Genomic DNA, 19,652 nt, shown 5'->3' with positions numbered 1-19,652 from the left:
ATCCTCGATGCAGAGCAGTGGCCATTAGAGAGCAAGCACCTTTCTGACTGACAGCTACAAGCACCAGGTACAGCATCCGCACAGCTGGGTCCAGCACAGGATCTAAAACTGTCTGGCGCCCTCTGCAGATGGCGAATAGGATGGATTTGCCTTAAAATTCCTCTGAAAAATGGGGTTTTCACCCAGCAGAACTTTATGCCTGTTCTCGGTAGCCAGGTCTTGCCCATGGGGGTAAGCAGGAGCAGGCAGCTGCTTTTTTTTTTTTTTTTTTTTTTCTTCTTCCCCCCCACCCCTTGTCTTTTCTCGCAAAAACTCATCTTAACAGGAATTGTACTGATTTCAAGCCTATGTAGGACCAGGGGTGTTTCCAGGCATATATGATCAGGTAAGCATAAGGTAGATTTTCCTTACACGTTATTCATTCAGACTATATCTCTGTAGTGAATTTACTTAGTTTCATTTTGTTTTTTATAGCACTCACTGATATCTGTATGCTCCATGACTCCTATTTTGGCAGAAGTGCTTTAGAATCAAAGCCATACAATGTCACATACAGTAATCTTTGGGGTTTCTACTAAAGGTTTGTTATCTCAGAAAATCACAAGTCTTTTCCAGTTTCATTTTGAGCCCACAGATTATTGAAATGCACCCATAATTCAATGCCAAGATTCAACAAACAGCTGTTTATTTTGTGCAGTGAGCCCTGGTTTCTTCTTGTCAGCTTTCTCAAGCTGATGAAGTGCACTCAAGATAGTTAATCAGGACACAATGACTACCACTGAGGAGGAGCTCATTTTTGCAAGGCTGGACAGATGTCCCTCCTTGCCAGCTCTGTTTTAGGGTGCTGTCTTGTGAAGTGGCACGTGGTGGCTGAATTCTCCCACGGTGAGGGCAGGATCAAAGGCAGAGCTCCTATTCATGGAGGAAAGCTCACCCTGGAGAAACAGCATTCTTCTGGGTTTAGCTCTGGATTACCTGCTGATGGAGGAGCACTTATGTTTTAGGCACCAGCATGTAAACCAACTAATAGGAGTGCTTTGCCATTTACATTTGAGTCTTGTCTTCCCCATCTGGTTAGTCTCAGCAATATAGTGCATTATCCTGTAAATATTGACCCTAGAATGCTTCATCCCTTCTTGCCACACTGTTTCAAACGAATGCTACATATTTCCCTGCCTTCCAGCTGAATCTGAGGATAAGCAGTTATGAAGACTGCTTCATCATGAATTCCTGAATGTATCTGACAGCAGGAATCAAGGTACCATTTGCACTGAGATGCAATTTGAAGTGGAAATTGCATGTTATATACCAAAGTGGATTAATGGCACTATTAGCTTTGTCATTAAGAGCTAAAAATAGTGAGCTAGAGCCTCATGTGTCTGAGTGCAAGCTCCTACTGACTAAGGTCTTTGCAGAAATAGGAAGAAGATGTGTTTGCACAAAAGACAGTGACATGTTAGGATTTACTTTCAAAATCTGTAAGAGGCTTTCACTGCTCAGCACTGGAGAATGTACGTGATCTGAAATTTTCCAATATATGTTGCAGTAACATATTAAAATAAATTGCTATCCCCCAGCTGTAAGTTCCTGCTTCATTTTCAAATGCACAGGTAGTAATCTTGTCTGTTAACTGAGCCATGGCAATTGTTGCAAGGCAGGGCATATAAAATGAAGCAATACTTGGTTTAGGTTCTCCCTCCACAGCAACCTAGTGAGGATTGGGAAGTTAGAGATACTTGTGTGTTCTCCCCAGATTTTGCCTTTTGTGTAGCTGTTCCCACCTCTTGTACCCAAGGCCTCCTGTGCTTAGGATTGTTGTTCAGAGGAGATTCAGGATGGAAGTCATGCAGTGGGGTGGGACCAGTACATCTGAATGTCTCATTGCAGCTCTCTTGATGTACAGAAAGTGTCATCCCCTGTTACAAATCGATGAGTAAAATACTCTTCTCACCTCTTGTCTTGGGCTCTGCAGTCCATGATTAATGTTATATTTCACAGCCTTCTCTCCAAGTGTTGTGAGAGTATGTTTATTTGACACCTAGGGAGCAGTATCATCTTTCTGCTGTGTTCTTGTTTGTTCTCTGGACTCAAAAAAACAACTCACTGTTGAAATTATTGACATTGTTTTTTAATCTTCTGATGTGCTGAATGAGAGAAGTCTTTGGTTTCTGTCCCTGTAGTTGCTATGCAACTGTCACCTACTCTGTGTAGTTCATGAGGCAATGTTGGACAGCAGCTGGGGCCATAGGTTGGAGGAGAATAGGTGCAAAGGAAGGTAAAGCATCTCTTGCAGCATTAAGGTCAATCCCCTGCTTTGTTAGTTATCATTGATGATTATATAATATCATTCTCATTTTATTCTTTCAGCTGCCAGCCCCAGATCCCTGAACTGTATTGTTCCATGTAGATGGAGAGGAGGAATCTCTGTGTTTCACCAATCTGTATGATATAAGTGATAAATCTCTGTGGTTTTGGTCTTTTTCTTTGCTAGTTAAACTATTTAATCCTCAGGGAAAGGTAAAGTAACATCCACTGCTAAGAGTGGATAATGGAGCTTTTTAAAGATAATTCCTTTGTGAGATTATTGAATGAAAAACCTTGCTTGTTTAACACTTGTCATGACATTCAAGTTGATAATGGCTGATAAATGCATATAATTTTGCTTTATTTTCTCTCTTTTTCAACAATAGTTTGTGGCAGATGAAATTGTAAAGTTTAATGGAAGTTAGAGGATAATAAACAGATGGTTGCCCACATACAGCAGGTAATTACTACTCTCCTGTGATTCCAAGTAGACAAAATAATTAAATACTCTTGAAAACCTCTCCTCAGTTTCATTCCTTTCAGGAAAGGTCATAGCAGTTAAAATATTTTATCTTAACAAAGCAAAAGACTTCTGTGCATGTTTCTGGAGTGCCAGTTACTTCACAGACTTTAATTTGGAAATACTTGCAAACATGTGCTTGAATTCATCACCTGGGCACCTGATAATGGCTACTTAGCTCTTTGCTGACCTACAGATTTATTTGATGCTGAAGAGCTGCCTTAGTAGAGTTTTAATTTTTTCATATGAAAATACTTGACAAAGGCAATAAATTAAAGTTCAGATCTTACTCACCAAATGACTTGTAGATCATGAGCCTCTTGAATATTGACTTAATTTAAGAAAAAAACTGTTTAGTATTTTTATCTGAACTCATGAAGATATCACCTGTTATAATAAATAACGGAAATATGATTTGGGCTGTTTTTTTACTTGGACATTATCAAACTCCAACAAAATTGGAAGTAGGAGCCTCATTGAATCTGGCAAAGAGAGCCTACAATGACACCACTTCAAACACTCAGATGATGAAGTGCTGTCTACTAAAATGCTGTGTTTTTCTTGAATGTCTTAGGGTAAGAGTGTTAAGAATGCTCTTAGGAAGCTGTCAGAGTCACAGATTGCAGATTCACTTGAAATATTAAATATCAGGTGCAATATTGGAAGAACACAATTGAAATGTTTTACAGAAGTTGTAGTTCATGCCCTTCACATTCATGTCCACAGCTGATAACATTATAGTCTGATGCTCTCTGACCTGAGGCAAGAATGAATCTGGCATCAACTAAGGTCAGTGGAAGTTGAACATGTTTGTACCAGAATAATGGAAGAGATTTTAAAATTGGAAGAGTAAATCCTCACCTGACACTAACAAGGGAAACCCTGTTAAGCAGAGCACTACCAGTTTGCATAATTTAGGATCTGACCCACTGAATTTTCTTTCAACCCTGGCTGGAGCAAAAAGCACCAATACTGCAAATGAAGAGGTGGCTTGCCAACCTTTGTGATTAGCGAGGAAAAGGAACATGCACTAGTGATTGCAATGAGGTGGCTTTCAGATGAGTGCTTCTATAATTTCAGCCAGCTAACAGGTTAATTTAAACAGATTCAACTTTGGGACATTACATACAATTTTCCTTCTCATCCAAGGGTAAAAAGAGACAAAGCAGACCTGATTGCAAAACACTTACCAGCACCTGCAAGTGCTTTGTCATATTCAAGGGATTTCAAGTGCTTTAGACTAATAATACTCAATATCAGTTTTGTCCTCTCATTTACAGAGTGAAAGACAAGAAGAAGTGATTGAACCAGCTGTATTCAGCTTCATCATGCCAAGAAACCTTGGAATATCTTCCTCATCTCCCTGGAAGTCCTTGTCTTCATAAATATTGCCCTGCAGTGCTGGGGCTGAGAAGTGAGTACATTTGACCTTTTAAAGCCTAATAACCTAAAGGTTCTGATGGACCTTATTCATGGCACTGCAGACAAGTGTAAGACACTTCTCAAAATGTTTAATAACCTTGGTCTTCTAGACCAGCACCTCAGAAGGTGCAGGTGCCAGAACACTAAGCCAATGAAGCCTGACTTCAGGAGCTCCCTCATCCATGGTTATCTGAAGGATATTTTGCCACAACCCAAGAAACTTTTGCAGAGGGGCAGAGTGAACCTTCAAACCCCTCCTGCTTCCTTTGACTCCAGTCAATTCTAATCTGTGCTCTATTATACCCTTTGTCATCTGGACTGGTTGTTAGTAATTTATAACTATACACATTTGTAATGTGTCTAAATACAATATATTAACAACATACAGGCTTAATATTCTTAAGGACTTTCTTTATATGAGCCAATGCTGCCCTTTCTCCTCCAAGCAATGCCAGCTTGAAAAGCTGTGTGGACTGTCTGGAGAGACCATGTGCTAACAGGGTGTCCAGAGGTCTGTCAGTGCCATAAATACATGCCCCTGCCTAATGGATTATTGTTCCTGTGCTGTCTAATTAAATGTCAGAGCAAGAAAGGGAATAAAATACTGCATCTACCATTTTGCAGTGGAGATACAAGATGCAATGCCAGGGTACCTCATTCCTGCATCTTAACCACAAAATACTTTTTCCCTGACTGAGAAAGGCAGAGAAATAAGCTCATTTGATCTCTGAGTCTGAGCTTCAGGTTTTCTCTCAGGTATTCTTGAAATCTCTTCCTTAATTTTCCATACTCAGATGACTGAATTACTACCAGGCTCTGCAGACTTCCCCTTCCTCTTTACTTTGCCCAGCAAATAGCCTGATGATGAACAACTCACTGACACCAAGGCTGGAATTCCAGAAAGCTTTTAGCAATAACCTACCACTGGCAAACATTGGTACCTAAGGTTCCTAAATAACAGCTATGACTGAAAAGACAGGTTAGAGTGCAGCTGAGTGCTCCCTACACTGTAAAATAGTGGATAATGAGGTATACTTCCTGGAGGAAAATTGGCAGGACAGGCTCTCAAGTTAGCCCATTTCAGTTTTCTGTTGCTGCTGCTGCTGCCCAGAACTGTGCCTGCAGGCCTGTTTTCTTGGGGATGCTCTTTCAGAGACTGTGCCAAAAGAAGCTGCCCAAAGGCAAGTTCTATTTCCATGAAATTCCTCACTTGAGCATCAGCTTTTCTCACTAATATTTAAAGCCAGCCTCTAGGAATCTGGCTTGCCTTTGCTGAGGTTAGTGATGTGTAATAGCTCCCTATTCAGAAAAGCTGGGCTTGCAGATGTGCTTGCTAAAGTCTATAACTTGCTTGAGCTGAAAATTACCCCACTGTGTGTAAAGAAGGGCAAGGGTTTTAGTGAAGGTTTGGTCATTATGTTTGCAACACTTGTGCCTAAAGCCTGCAAAGGGACTAGCTGTGTGTGCAGCACAGATGGACAACTGCATGCATAGCTCCACCCAGTATAAAGCCTTTTGCTTTATTTTGCTTTATTCTTACCCTGTCATTTGCTGACCAAGACTGAAAAGACTGTATTAGATCTCTCCTGGCACATGATGTAGTGGCCAGAATGAAATGGGGGAAGGCAAGGAGGCAGCTTTCTTCTTCTTTTTAATAGTGTTTTTTTGGTAAAAAATAAAGCATCTGTTTTGATTGATGAAAGGACCAAAGTTTCAAAAGGAGGTTGCAGGAGAAGACACATCCGTTTGTTAGAGTTCTTTCCAGGATGAAAAGGCCAACCTGGAATACAGAGCACTCTGACTCCTCTACCCTCTCTGCACCTCATTTAGAGGGTGGCACAGCCATGTTTCACACCTTTAGTAGAGTGATCTGGCTCTTGCCCTTGGAGGCTTCCAAGAGCCACAAGTGCTTTAGCTCTTTTTTTGATTGCACAACAAATTTCTTGCTACTTTGAACCCTTCAGCATTTACTGCTTGTCCCCCCTGTACCTCAGCCATTGCTGTGAGCTGGTGGACACCCTGGACACAATTACTGAAGTCCATCATATTCTGACTAATCTCATTTAAACCCGTGTATATGGCTCTTCAATTTTAAGCTACTTTGATAGTTTGAAACTAAGGTAGTGTCTGGTGCCATCTTGTGTCACAGAGGAGTAAATATATAGAGCTGTCACATTTTTTTTAACTTGGAATTATGTGGTTGCTTAGCTCTAAGGGGCATCACTGGATGCAGCATCAGTATTAACAAGGTGAGATCAACAGTGACATTCAGAGATCTAGAATTTTGCATGAAACATGTTGTAGGCAGCTGAAAAATGAGTTAAACGTGAGTCTGTGTAGTGTCAGCAATTTCAGCAAGGCTTTCTTGACTCTAAAGTGCAGGCTGTGGTGCCAGTGGGTGTGGACAGTGCTAGCTAAGGGCCATCAGGCTTCAACTAGACTTGAGAGGAATTTTTCAGAGCAAGAACTGCTTGGTTTTTTGTTACTTCATCACAATTTTACAAAATTATCCTTCTCAGGGTTAGATCACTGCTTTCAGAGAAGTGATTTTTGTCTCTGTCCCCAGGGCTCCTCCAGGCTGTGGGAGGTGGAGGGGACAGTGGAAGCAGTGGCTGCTGGTGGGACAGGGCAGCTTTGGTCCTTCTCTCCCTTGACTGAGGGATTTGGGGCTAGTTGTTGTTGTGCCCTGTGGCTGAGCAGCCAGCTGGGATGGCAGGTCACTTGCTCCCCACAGGGCAGAGCCCCAGGAGGACCTGGGCACCATGGGGATGCACCAGGAGAACCACTCTGACATTTTTTTATTAATGTTTGTTGCACACAGTGGGAAGTTCAAAGGAAACTGCTCAAGTAGATGCAGAACCATTATTTTTAGAAACATGTGGGTTGTTTCTTTTCCTGATGGTGACAATGAACTATTATCAAAGGCAGAAGACTGCTGGAAACATCTAATTGTTAAATATTCAGCAAGTAAGTGGTTTGTGCATAACTAATTCACAAAGGAACACCTAATAGCTCTCTTGCTATTTACTGATTTGCTGTATTAATGTTTCAAACTGCCACTATACTTTGCAGAATGTTTTGTACAAGAAAGTGAAGATTTAGAAAAGAATATTTGCTTTTATAGAAGAAGCTCTAAAGTGTCACCTCTGTCAGTTAGGCACCATATACTTATTTCATTTAATGAATAGATGTGTTTTCTCTACCTTCTAGTTCCTACCTTCGCCCCCCCCCGATTCTCCCACTATTCCTTCAAAATGTGCACACTGAATGAATTGCAAAATTAACCCAAATTACCTTAAAAAAATACACCCCATCTTTCACAGGAAAATATTTCTTTTACAGTATTTCTTATGAAGCATATGGAAAATGTTTAAACTTGCCGCATGGGCTTGCACTGCACAACCTCAGTGCTTCCTCCCAGGCTGCTGGGTTGGACATACTGCCATGCTGACAGTCCTGTCCCAGCCACCTCATCCCTCCCAGCTCTCTCCTCTCTCCCTTGGGCTTTATTTCAAAATCAAGATTACAAACGAAATAATAAAGATCAGATGAAATTGATACATTCTGGCTCACTCAGGTCTGCAGTGTGCACTCTCTTGACCCTGCCAGGAAAGGCTGGACTGGGTTTTGGATGTAAGAGTCTATTTTCAACAGGAATAGTTGAACATAACCTGTTCATTTCTCATATTGAAATTATTTCATATGTACAATTTCATATTGAAATTATTTCTGCTTGCAGTTTAAGATGAATTTTACAGAGGCCTGAAAGAAGCTGAGGTGCATGAAGCCGTGTACCCTGGGAAGGATTTATGGGTGAGAATATTGCAAAAACTGCCGGGATTTGTATGAGGATTGTGTACTGAGCGTCACTAGGTGTCACTCTCGACCTGAATTTAGTTTCACAGATCCAGAAGTTTTAATTGAAAATTACTCATCTGCTGTTTGCCACCCCCTCTTTTTTCTCCTCCCTTGTATTTATTGCACAGGGGATCTTCCAGTTCAGTGTAGCATAATTTGTTGTACATGAATATTTTCTTGCTTCAAACCAGGATCAAAATTAGGTCAAATAGAAATACCTAAGCTTTCCAGTGCCATCAATTTCTGTGCTAGATATTCCCTAGGGAAACAAAAGGCAACACCCCCCCAAAACAGGGTTTCTTTCTAACGTGTTTGGTTGGTTTCCCATTTTTGTTCAGAACTTTTTGGCAAAGTCATGGTAGCTATCATGTGAAATGAAGAGGAGGGTGTTCAGTTCAGCCCCAAAGATCTCATTTGCTTCAAAATACTGGATTTTTGCTTATGTTAAAAATGAGAGGTTATATTCTGGTGATTTATGTGATTTAATTTAATAATGCTCTCTTTTGAATTGCTAAGGGTTTCTGTTTTGATACTTAGCTGTTTCACTGAGCCAAATATCTTCAGTAGCTTCAAAGAATGTGAGGGAAATGCCAATATCATCTTGTTTTGGCCACCTGTGCCTGTAGAAGCAGAACGACATGGGAAAAAAAAATCCCCTCCTGCATTTCCTCTATTCCTTGCCTCTTGGTAAATACCTTTATTTCTTCGTATCCAGTCCAACCTCCTGCTCCATGACACACCAATGTCACTGTTTCACTGCTCTTTGTATCATTGTTCTGCCTCAGAGGTGCAGCCCCAGAGCTGTGGTGCAGAGAGGGGTTCCTGCTGCACAGCTCCCATGCAGGACACGAGTCCTGGCAATTCTAATAGTGACTCTGCTTTATACAGGGAGTCAACATATGATTTCTTGGTCATATCCTGCCTCTTGTGCTTCTCTAACATGTCAGTCTCCCTCCTTGCAGTGCAGTCCCATTGCAAGCATCCTTAAGGGCAGGAGCAAATAGTTAACAAACAGGCTCTGAGTCCAGATCAACTCCTCTTAAACGCTGGTAGAGACAGTTAGAAGTGACCTTCACCTCCTGGCAGGGAAGCAGGTTCTTTCTGGAGCAAGGCTGAACCTTGCCAATGCGGGCAGCTGGCAACTGGGATACCTGCCTTATCTCTCTCAGGGCTTTCCGTGCTGTCTTGCTGGGACTTTGAAAGTACAGTGAGGAATAATGAGCCATTCACAAGTAAAAGGCATAATTAGCCCTTCTTGATATCTAAAGAACCTTACACCTTGAAATATTGATCAGTGGCCTTCTGCTGTTCTCAGGGGGAGAAGGGACTCAATTCATCCTGAAAATCTAAGTAATCTTTGCAATATAGGCCCAAATGTTCTCTGTCTCTTAAAAAATAAAGGTGTATGTAAGACAATTATCACTTCTGGATGTGAGAAGGACCATGCTAACCAATCCTTCCTCATCCTGTCTATGATTCCCAGCACAGGCATAACTGACTTCAAAAGAGGCACAAAGGACCTGTCTGAGGGTGTCTCAGCCACGAGCTGGAGCACCCTGGCAGGGCACCTCACTTGGTAAATGGAAGGCATCAGTCTCCCAGGGTTGCCAGAGTGGCAAACTTGCTTTAAAACAGCAATTAAAAGGAAATTGTTCAGAGCCCCCAAACCAGGAAATTTCTATAGCAGGAGGAGTGAGTGAGTGGATGGTTGGATGGACAGATTGCCAAACGCCAGTGCTCAGCCAGCTAATGGCTGCAAACATTTAATGCAAGGAGCAAGCCCAGCATCCTACAGATTGGTATTTTTCTGTTGGTCTCCTTTGCACCTAGGAGTGTCTCAGCCTGCCATCTCCTCATTGTGGAGAGTCAGGCTCTGTGAACAGTGAAGACACTTTTTTATGTTTGCAGTGCAAGGCACAGTCTCTCCTTTGGACACTGAGCAGCACATATAAACCCTTTATCATGCCCCCCTTAGTGGCAGGATGTTTTTCATCCAGTATCTCAGGCCCTTGATGTACCTATTAATCTAGTCTAAGGAATGACACAATTGCTATATGCTTCAAGTAGATACTCTACCCCTTCTGGTCCTTTTCAGTCTTTTCTTCTTTTCTTCCTCTTTCCATTAGAAAATTGAACTGTTCTCTCTTCAGTTACTCATCTTTTCCACCGGATTCTTTTTCCTTGACCATGTCTCCCCATCTCACTTTCTGCTAGTTACCACATTTGGCATGCTTGTTGTCATACTAGGTCAGAGCCCACATTACAAGTGATGGAGTCATTAGGAGCTCTGGCTTCCTCTCTCTTTCAGCACCATTTCACAGAAAAAAGAGACAGTACGTTTATAAAATAGGTTTAGTCAGTAATTTTGAGGTGAAACAAGTTTGCAGTGAAAGGCTTTGTTTTTCCTCTCCAAAATGTTTTGTGAGAGCATTTTGGCTCTGCTGAAGCATTTATGCTTGAACCAGAAACAAAAATATTTCTACAAAGGTAATGCTCTTATTTATTTATTTATGTATTTATTAGAAATAATTATTTCATTCAAACTCTTGTTTTTTAGCCCAAAGTGACTTATTTAATGATGTATTCTTCTTGGATAAAGAAATGTTGAAGAAAATTTTTAGTGAGTTACTTTTGTAACTTTTACCTATTAAACAAATATTTCTGGTCTATTAAAAACATACAATTTCCACAAAAAGCACGAAATAATGAGTTCCCATAGGGTTATGCACAATATGCTATAGGAATACTTGTGGGGATTTAGCCTTTTAAAAAGCATGTAGGGAAATATCTGGTTTCTGGCATGTGAAGTGACTCCCAGGGCTGTGACATCCCCAGTGAACAGCAGAAGCAGAATAATGCAAACCATGAGGCTGACAAAAGAGTTCCACACCTTGTAGTTGGATACAGGAGTGAAGGAAGTTTGGAAAAAGCTGTTCAGAATCTCTGTTAGTAAATCTGAGACACATGAATTGTCTTTTTAGCCTAAAACCCATAAAGCAAGTATGGCAGATGTGCACTGCTGGGAGTGGGAGCAGCCCTGAGGCTGGTGGGCAAGAGCACAGGGCTCAGTGGTTCTCTGGGCAAAATCACCCCTGTTTGGCAGCAAGCACACCTAGTGCAAGTACTGAAGGGGAGGGGAAAGTAATTACAAAGTCATCTTTGACATTGGCTTTTTTTCCCTGCTGTCAGAGTTGTTAATGTTATTCTGAAGTAGAATATACTTTGCTGGTACAACACATTTACCTTCTGCATCAGTCAGACAGTGCTCAAAGTGCTTTTTTTTCTTCCATGTTGGTTCAAAACCTTTTCCCCCATACTTTTCATCTTCCCTGGAGGGTAGTTTATTTAAGTACTGAATCTTCCCATGTGTTTGCTGCAGCACATGATTCTGCCATATGTTTGAATCGATTAACTGAGAGGGAAAAAAGAAAATTACACCAGAGCCTTTATTAAGGGAAGGTGTAATTAATGACTTTGGATTAATTGAAAATGTTTGCTCTAAAAGTAGGAATTGAGCTCCATTCTGATTAACTGCTTTCTCACAGGCTTTGTAACCTTGCACAATGTGCTGTTCAGTGAGCAGTAGAGGGGAAAAGATCATCTCACATCTCTGCTGAACCTTTATAAAAGAAACCTGTAATTTTTCCATTTGGAAATGCTCTGTGGTGTTATAATCACTTTATAAAAAGAAGTTCCTTGTGATGCTTTAAAAAGAAAATCACAATTCCCCAAGGGCTGAGGACTCTAAGGGAGTATAGACCAATACTAGAAATTTGATTTTGAGTTAATAAGTTGCTATTTTATTTTAACCAAAGAACTTAAGATAGCTGCCAAAGAAACATGGTTCACATAATTTCTTTTTGCAGTTTAGTGAAAAAATTCCATCCTGTCATTCTGGACACAGAACAGTCAGAATTGAGAGCTCTGAAGGAAAGACCAGCTTTTATTAAATATTTCTTTAGAAGATCTGGATGTAGCTAGTCCTTTTTACATTATTCACCTTTGTTAAGCTAACTTTCTTTTGAAGAATAAGTCTTATTTTTTAATTAGTCCAAATGATTAAACCTGTTTATATTAGCATATATTTACCTTCCTTTTAATTTGTATTGCCTTAAATAACCTTGGGAGTATTAATTCCTAATCCTTTTCCCTCCCACTCATTTGCTGTTATGGTCTCTCTTGGGTGCATCTACAGTGTTTATGAAGTGTGAGCTTAAAGGCTCTTGACTGTGAAGCTGGTGAATCCTTTATGGCTGTCAGAGCTGCAGTTAGGCACAAGCTGCAGATCTGCCTCTGCCCTGTAGGAGATCTGCCTACAAGGTGAATGTGTTGGCCAGCTCTGCACCATGTCTCTCTCCACAGCTTGTCTCTGGCTTCCAGCCTGCATTCAGGTTGCCCTCACTTGCCTCTTTTGCAGTGCTGTCTTTTGGCTGAGCTCTGGCAGATTAATCAGCTGAGCTCCCCAGCAAAAAGTCCCTAGCTAAGTCAGCTGAAAGAGCAGGCAGGATTTATGGGTATGTGGGTCTGGGCCAGGGAGCCTTGCTCTTGTGCCCAGGGTGGTCCATGGCACTTCTGCACTGAACTTCTCAGCTCCTTCTCCCTGTGTTGCTGTTATTAAAAATTGCTTTTAGGCTAGTAAAGGAAGGAGATTTCTTGTCAAAACAAAAAGTCTCAATTCATATAAGGTCTTAAATATTTCATGTTTGACTTTGGATTTTCCCTTTTGCCTCTACTTGGAGGAGAAAAAAATTCAAAGTATGCAGAGTTCACCATTCAGCTGTGTCTCTTCAGAACTTTCAGTCTCTGAATTAATTGTGATACATTTTTGTGTCATAATAGAAGTCACTATATATAGGTGGGGAAACAGAAGTATATCTTTCTCTGTAGCTGCTAAACAATTTTTTGTCAGAGACAAGGTTAGACATCCAGAATGCCTCACTATTTATTGCTTTTTCCAATCTCTAGGGTCTCTACTCAGATACAGATAGTAAAGGTGGAGTTTAAGATGCTGGTTATCTTTGCAGGAATCTTGTAAATTAACCTGCAGGTGCCTTTGTGCTTTCATCCAATATGCACGTATTCATGCTGGAGTTTGAAGACGTATGTTAAAGATTGCTGCTGTGCATAAAAATATTGATGTTAAAATTGAGAATTGTATTTGTAATTCCTCAGGCAAACTTTTTTACATTTAATATGAAATTTGTTTTGGTAACTCACATTTTGGGTGTGCAGACAGATCCAATGTACAGTAATAAATCATAATTTCAGCATTTATGGCTGAGCAATTTCAGAAAGTCACGGGAACATAAATATCAGTTCAGGAAAAGTAAACCAACAACTTCTACATTTTTTTTTTGTCATTTCACAGAGCCAGCATGAGGAAGCAAACCAACATTATTTCACTTCTCAGCATAAAAGGAAGTAACACTTAATAAAAGCCATTGGCTGCATGATTTCATAAGAGAGAGAGAAGCAGAGAGAGAACAAGAACGTCCTGTGGAAAAGCAGGTGTGATTCATGAATAAACTGTAGTTTGCAACCCTATGCAATACTGATGAAACAAACAGAATTCTCACAGACATGGATAATGCGAGAACACAAGACACTTTTTCACAGGTAAAAGCAGAAAGTGTTATGGCTTGTGTGAAAGTGCTGTTTGGTGTGCATAACTGACGAGATGGCATATCAGAAGCTGAAAATGACTTTGCAACTTATTGGCAAGGAATTTGCAGTAGTTTGTTTAATGTAATTGATTATTATGTAATATGAGCTCAGACTGGTCTAGTATATCAGCAAGTTTTTGCAGAAGATGTGTATGAAACATTATTTTTCTGTGCCTTATTCTTAAAGAAGTTGTAATGTGTGAGGTTTCCCTGATACAATGAAAGGGACAAAGAGAGAAAATCAGTCTTTCTACTGCTGTGTTAGGATTTATTAATACTGTATGTTATCTGAGCTAAAAATTTCCATAGGGTAATTGGAGTGGAAAAAAAGTGGTTTAGATTTTAGGAAAATGCAGTCTTTTGATAATCATACTGGATTTTGAAGTGATTGATATACTAGAATTGAATATGCTTCAGCCTGCAGCACCGCCAAATTTGTCTGAGAGTGCCTGCCAGATACACAGTCGTGGTAGTGCTTGTTTCAGTACTTGCATGCTTGGAAGTCTGTTACCTGGAGAACTGAGCAGTGGAAGACCTCTATCCTAACTAGGATAGCCAATAGCATGTATTGGCAGAGATTTCCTGATGTGTGACCTGGAGTAAAAAGCAATTAGGAGAAAGAACAATTGTGTTACGTGTAGGTTGAGAAGGTGTGGTGGAGTGGTTTGAGTTAGTCCTGGGCAGCTACCAAGGGTGGCTTGGCTGGCAGTTACTGTGTGCTTTGATCAGAATGTGAGAACTGGGCAGAATCCAGCCCTGTGTACATGATTCCCCTTTTTCACTGAGAAGTAGAAGATACTCCTTGAAAAATTTTCTAGACAAGACTCTAGGCAAACCCAGAGCAATTTCATAAATCAGGGTTAGACCTTCTCATTCCTCTTCAGTTTGTCCAAGAGGAAAAAGAGCACAGACAAATTGCTGCCTTTGGTTACCTGCACACAACGTCTACCTCCTTGGCCTTGGAAAATTTTGTGAGAGCAGAGTACAGGTGATCCAAAGACAGAGTCATTTAGCATAACAGATATTAATTACTTCATCTGAAGTGAGAGCACCTGAAATGTAGTAAAATTGCAGGTCCTATCTGGCACTATTCAGTGTAACGACATGCAGAGGAGCTGGGATCTATTTGGAGAAGCTGTTAATGGAAGTGGTGTTGAAAAGGCAGAAATCCAGTCTGCAAGTGTTTTCCCTTTCTCTGCTGTCTGCAGCTCATGTGTTTATTGCTTGGCATTGACACACAGGCAGGAGTTGCAGCTTATGAATCGTTGCTCTTATTTCAGGAACTGCTGGGGAGGTCAGGTGCAGCACAGATGTGGTAATAACCAAATGTTTGCTACCAAAAAGGGCTTACATGAATGAGAGTCAGAAAACAGGAAACCCTAACCAGATGGTGCCACGTTTCTCTTTCTTTCACTCCCCAAGGCCTGCAATAAAGCATAAGGTTGTATCATCAAGATATTTTCAAAGCTGAACTTCACTTGAGAAAAGAGTGTGCCTTAAGCTTTTAGCAAACTACTTTTAAAACTTGACTATATGTCTTCCTGAGGCTTTTCATCTAAGTCTTCTGAGAGCTGATAAGATCACAGTGCAAGGTAGATTGGTTGTCAGCTCTTTTGCTTTTCCACCCTCTACTTTAATCAACAACTTTAAAGTAGTTTATCCCCATGGCTTTCCCATACCATTTTCCTTACACTTTTTGTTAAAGGCCACCTCTCTTAGGCGACTGATTTTCTCTCTCCACTCACCTTTTCCGAGGTAGCTTAGATCAGATTGGTATACCAAGAGATCAGTTCCATTTAAATAAGGCCAAATGGTTCCATAGTTTCTGATGAGTATATTCCTGAACATGAAAACCAAGAGCAGCTCCAAGATGGGCTATTGTTGTTGGACTACAAATCAGAAATCTGATGTTCTGCAGATCTAGTGGGGCTTCTAAGGACTTGACTATATATATTTGGTGGTCAGTGCAGCACAGATGTGGATTCGGAACAACCCGCTCATTGTGGTGAACACCAAATGTCCAACAGAGCAGAGGGTTCTGAGGCAGTTCAGCTTCCTTGGTTCAGCTTGTGTTTTGAACCTGGATGTTTGTAGGTTCTGCAGAACTGCTGGAAAAGATGTGCTCTATAAGTGCATATTGCTTTGAGACTGCACCTATGCTTAAAGCCAAATCACTTGCAGGCAGACTAAAGCAACAATATGGAAAGAGTCTGTGTGGGAATCAGAGCTCACCTTTCCTTGAAGTAGCCCCTTTTTACCTGAATAACTCACTAGATCATTTATTAACAAATCAGAATCCAGGGGAGGGGAGAAAGTTAGGTCAGAAATGATACCTCAGCAGATGGATGCTTGCTGGGGTTTTTCCTTAAGCTCTCAGACCTTGTTTTAATTAGAACATAATGAAGAGTTTGTTCATTAAATATTGCAGCCAATTAGTGTAAAATTCATGGAGACCCTGGGTGCTCAGTTAAACATGTACGAAATCACCATTGCATTCTTTATATTGAACTTCATATTTTTTACTTAACAGATGTTAAATAATTTGATTTAATGAGAATGAAATTAGTCTTGTTCAGCATTTAATAAATTCAGCAGTCTGATTTTGGCATGATATGTGTCTCCCTTGTACAAGATGTTAGGGCACAGAATAGGATGATAAGCTTGTGAACAGAAAAATGTGTTTTTCTCCAAAATAGATGTCACTGTTAAATAGTCTACTAATCTTTGTTTCTTTGCAAGATTAATTAGACTATTCTGTTAATAAGCAAATATGATAATCCTTATTAGTTTTTATCACTATGGATTATTTTAGTTACTGTAACTAAAGACACAGAACATTATTATTTTTAGTTACAAACTGAAATACTTCTATATTTGTCTATATTAGTTAGGGTTTGGAAAACATTATGGTATTTTTGAGGAGGTGAGGCTGCAAAAGCTTTCTCTGTAGGTCTTGCTCTTTGCTACTTCATCACAGTGGTGATGATGAGGCTGGATAATACCCAAACAAACACAACCAGTTATAAGAAAGTAGCACATAGTCTTCTGAAAGGAGGCATTGTCAGGGACCATCTCCATGTTGGAAATGAACTTACATAGGCTGGATGAAGTTTTCTAAATTCTGCCACTTTCCCTGAAAGTGCTGCTTTGTAAAGCAGTGAAAAGGTCTGCTCTTTGCATTCAGGCTTGGAATGAATTCAAATGCAAAACAAATGTGCAAAATATGGATCAAACAAGAAAGAGGTTAGGTATGGCACAAACCAAGTAAAGCATCTATGAAAGTATTATCCAAGGCCTTTGCAAACCATGGTATTCATAATGCTTTTGTTCTTCCTGAAGACACACAGTAAAGCGACATGCCATGATCTTCACTAGCCAGCCCAGGGCCTAGCATCATTCTTACTGTTTTCCAAATATCTAAGCTTTTTTGTTGTAATTTAAATTGTATTTCCTCTTATTGTACCACCCAGGGAGCCACCTGCTCCTTTCCTTTTTGCAGCAGCTGTTTATGTACCTGAAGACTGTGACTCCCCTAGCCTTCTCTACGCTGTGAAATCTCAGTTCTTCCTCTTGCCCTTGTAAATTGTGTTTTTTTCCAAAGCTCTGATTACCATCATTGTCCTGATCTGGTCTCCATGCCCAGATCTTTTCTGCAGAAATGGAGAACTTCATACACGACTCCAGCAGAACCCTTTATTGGTGCTGAGTGCTGGAAAGTTTGTGCTTTGCACACTGTGCTGCTGTCTATAACCTCCCAGCAGGATATTTTTTTTTACTGCAACAGCCTCACATTGCTAACTTGTGCCAGTTTCTAAGCTGCTATGATTTCTGGGTCTTTTTCTGGAGAAATATGTTCCTCAGGAAGTCCTTGTGAAGCTGGTAATTCCTGCTGAACTTTTCCAAGATTTCTATTTTTTTTCAACTTGTTGAATTGTATATGATTTCTTAACTTCTTATGATTTGGCAAACTTGCTTTGAGTTTGAATCCCCCTTGCAACCTGCTTGCAGTTTCTTTCCACCTTGATGTCAGAGTCTGCAAATTTAAGAAGCAAAATCTCTAGTCCATCACCAGATCATTAATGAGAACACCAAATAGTACAAAACAAAGTCAGTCTCCTGTGCAACACCGCTCAGTTTATCCTTGGAGTCTTCACAGTGAAACTCTGGTAATTATTTTCCAAGTGTTGTTTCCTGACAAGTTCAAAGTGCTGTTAGAGCAGGAAGGCCCTGCTGAGAACATGCCAGTCTGTTAAGTGGTGATCAAGGGAAACTAATGTATTTCCTTTGTGTGAGACCTATAAGTTGTCAGTTTTTCAGAGGGAAGTTTTAGAACTGTTTAGGCATTGAGACTCCTCAATGTGGCAATATTTTCAGAACTGAAAGTAGGCAGACTAGCTTGTGCTGTTTGCTGTGCTATATACATCTCATTAGGCACCAGTTTTTATTTTAAGTTCCTAAATATTTTTGAGAACTGGCTTTTTGAGAGCCTTTGTTGTACTTAATCACTATAGACCTTTATACCAGTAACAAAATAAATTATAACAAAATAAATTATAATAAAATACCTTTGGGCTTCTCTGTTTCCTACTGAAAGTGGCAGAATTACTGGTGTTTTCAAGAAAATCAAGCTACTGTTTGATGAATACCTTCTTCTTTGAATAAATGTTGACATATATTATTCAGCCAGATATAGATCTGAACAAATAATGCAAAACATTATTACAGATGGATAATTTATTTGATGAATAGCAGTTCTGTTTGACAAATATTAGTCTGCCTCTATGACTGGCTACAAAAGATGGCATTGCCACATAAAAATATCCCATCAGTCATCTGTATTGATATTTAATGTAAATTAAAAGTGAAGGCTTTTCAGATACCCCAGTCATACAAGACAGACACTCCCCTGTAAATATATGGGAACATTCAAAACACTTTGGGCCAAGTTCAAACCTACTAGAAGTGACAACAGTGGGAGATAAAAGTTGAAAACATCAGACTGGAACTTTTAAGGCAATACAGATTGTTTACACTGTCTTTAAAAATCACTTAAACAACACGTTCAATGTGCAGGCAGAGCTCAGCATAATATTGTGAGGAAGTAATATATCCATAAATTAAGCCAGTCCCTCTGATTTAGAGGGGGGCAAAAAAAAAAAAGGTGGTTTCTTTAAAAGCACAGATTGAAAAAGGAAGATGCTACTTGAAATTTAGTCACAGGTCAATCACTTTATTATGTCATGGGTAACAGGAGAGGTGCCTGAGGACTGGAGGATAGCAAATGTCACACCAGTCTACAAGAAGGGCAAGAAGGAGGACCCGGGTAACTATAGACCGGTCAGCCTCACCTCCATCCCTGGAAAGGTAATGGAACAACTTGTCCTTGGCACTATCTCTAGACATATCAAGGAGATGGGGGTCATCAAGAGCAGTCAACATGGTTTTACCAAGGGTAAGTCATGTTTGACTAACCTCATAGCCTTCTATGAGGAAATTACTAGGTGGATAGATGATGGTAGAGCGGTAGATGTGGTCTATCTTGATTTCAGTAAAGCATTTGACACCGTCTCCCACAGCATCCTTGTAGATAAGTTGATCAAGTACGGGTTTGATGATCAGGCAGTGAGGTGGATCAAGAACTGGTTGAAAGGAAGAAGTCAGAGAGTTGTAGTCAATGGGGCAGAATCTAGTTGGAGGCCTGTGACTAGTGGAGTCCCTCAGGGGTCGGTACTGGGACCGGTGTTGTTCAATATCTTCATCAACGACCTGGATGAGGGCACAGAATGTACCCTCAGCAAGTTTGCTGATGACACCAAGCTGGGAGGAGTGGCTGACACACCAGAAGGCTGTGCTGCCATTCAGAGAGACTTAGACAGGCTGGAGAC

The 19,652-nt window shown here is 40.4% G+C and overlaps 1 protein-coding gene across 2 annotated transcripts in view; it reads left to right on the top strand.

Annotated features, from left to right (window-relative positions):
- LOC127391064 (formin-H-like) overlaps positions 1–19,652 on the top strand; it is a 78,379-nt gene that overhangs the window by 25,698 nt on the left and 33,029 nt on the right. Inside the window, exons 3-5 of one of the 2 annotated variants that reach the window (XM_051633338.1) lie at positions 2,691–2,764; positions 4,105–4,238; positions 13,473–13,720. In XM_051633338.1, coding sequence (XP_051489298.1) covers positions 13,685–13,720 — 36 coding nt within the window. In that variant the 5' untranslated portion in view covers positions 2,691–2,764; positions 4,105–4,238; positions 13,473–13,684. Of the gene's footprint in view, positions 1–2,690; positions 2,765–4,104; positions 4,239–7,137; positions 7,214–7,985; positions 8,060–13,472; positions 13,721–19,652 lie in introns of those variants that run through there. The other variant, XM_051633339.1, reaches the window with a different exon arrangement.

Source organism: Apus apus, chromosome 15 (assembly GCF_020740795.1).
Source record: "Apus apus isolate bApuApu2 chromosome 15, bApuApu2.pri.cur, whole genome shotgun sequence".
In the NCBI taxonomy this organism is placed as follows: domain Eukaryota; kingdom Metazoa; phylum Chordata; class Aves; order Apodiformes; family Apodidae; genus Apus; species Apus apus.
This window is presented reverse-complemented; position numbering and strand designations above follow the sequence as displayed.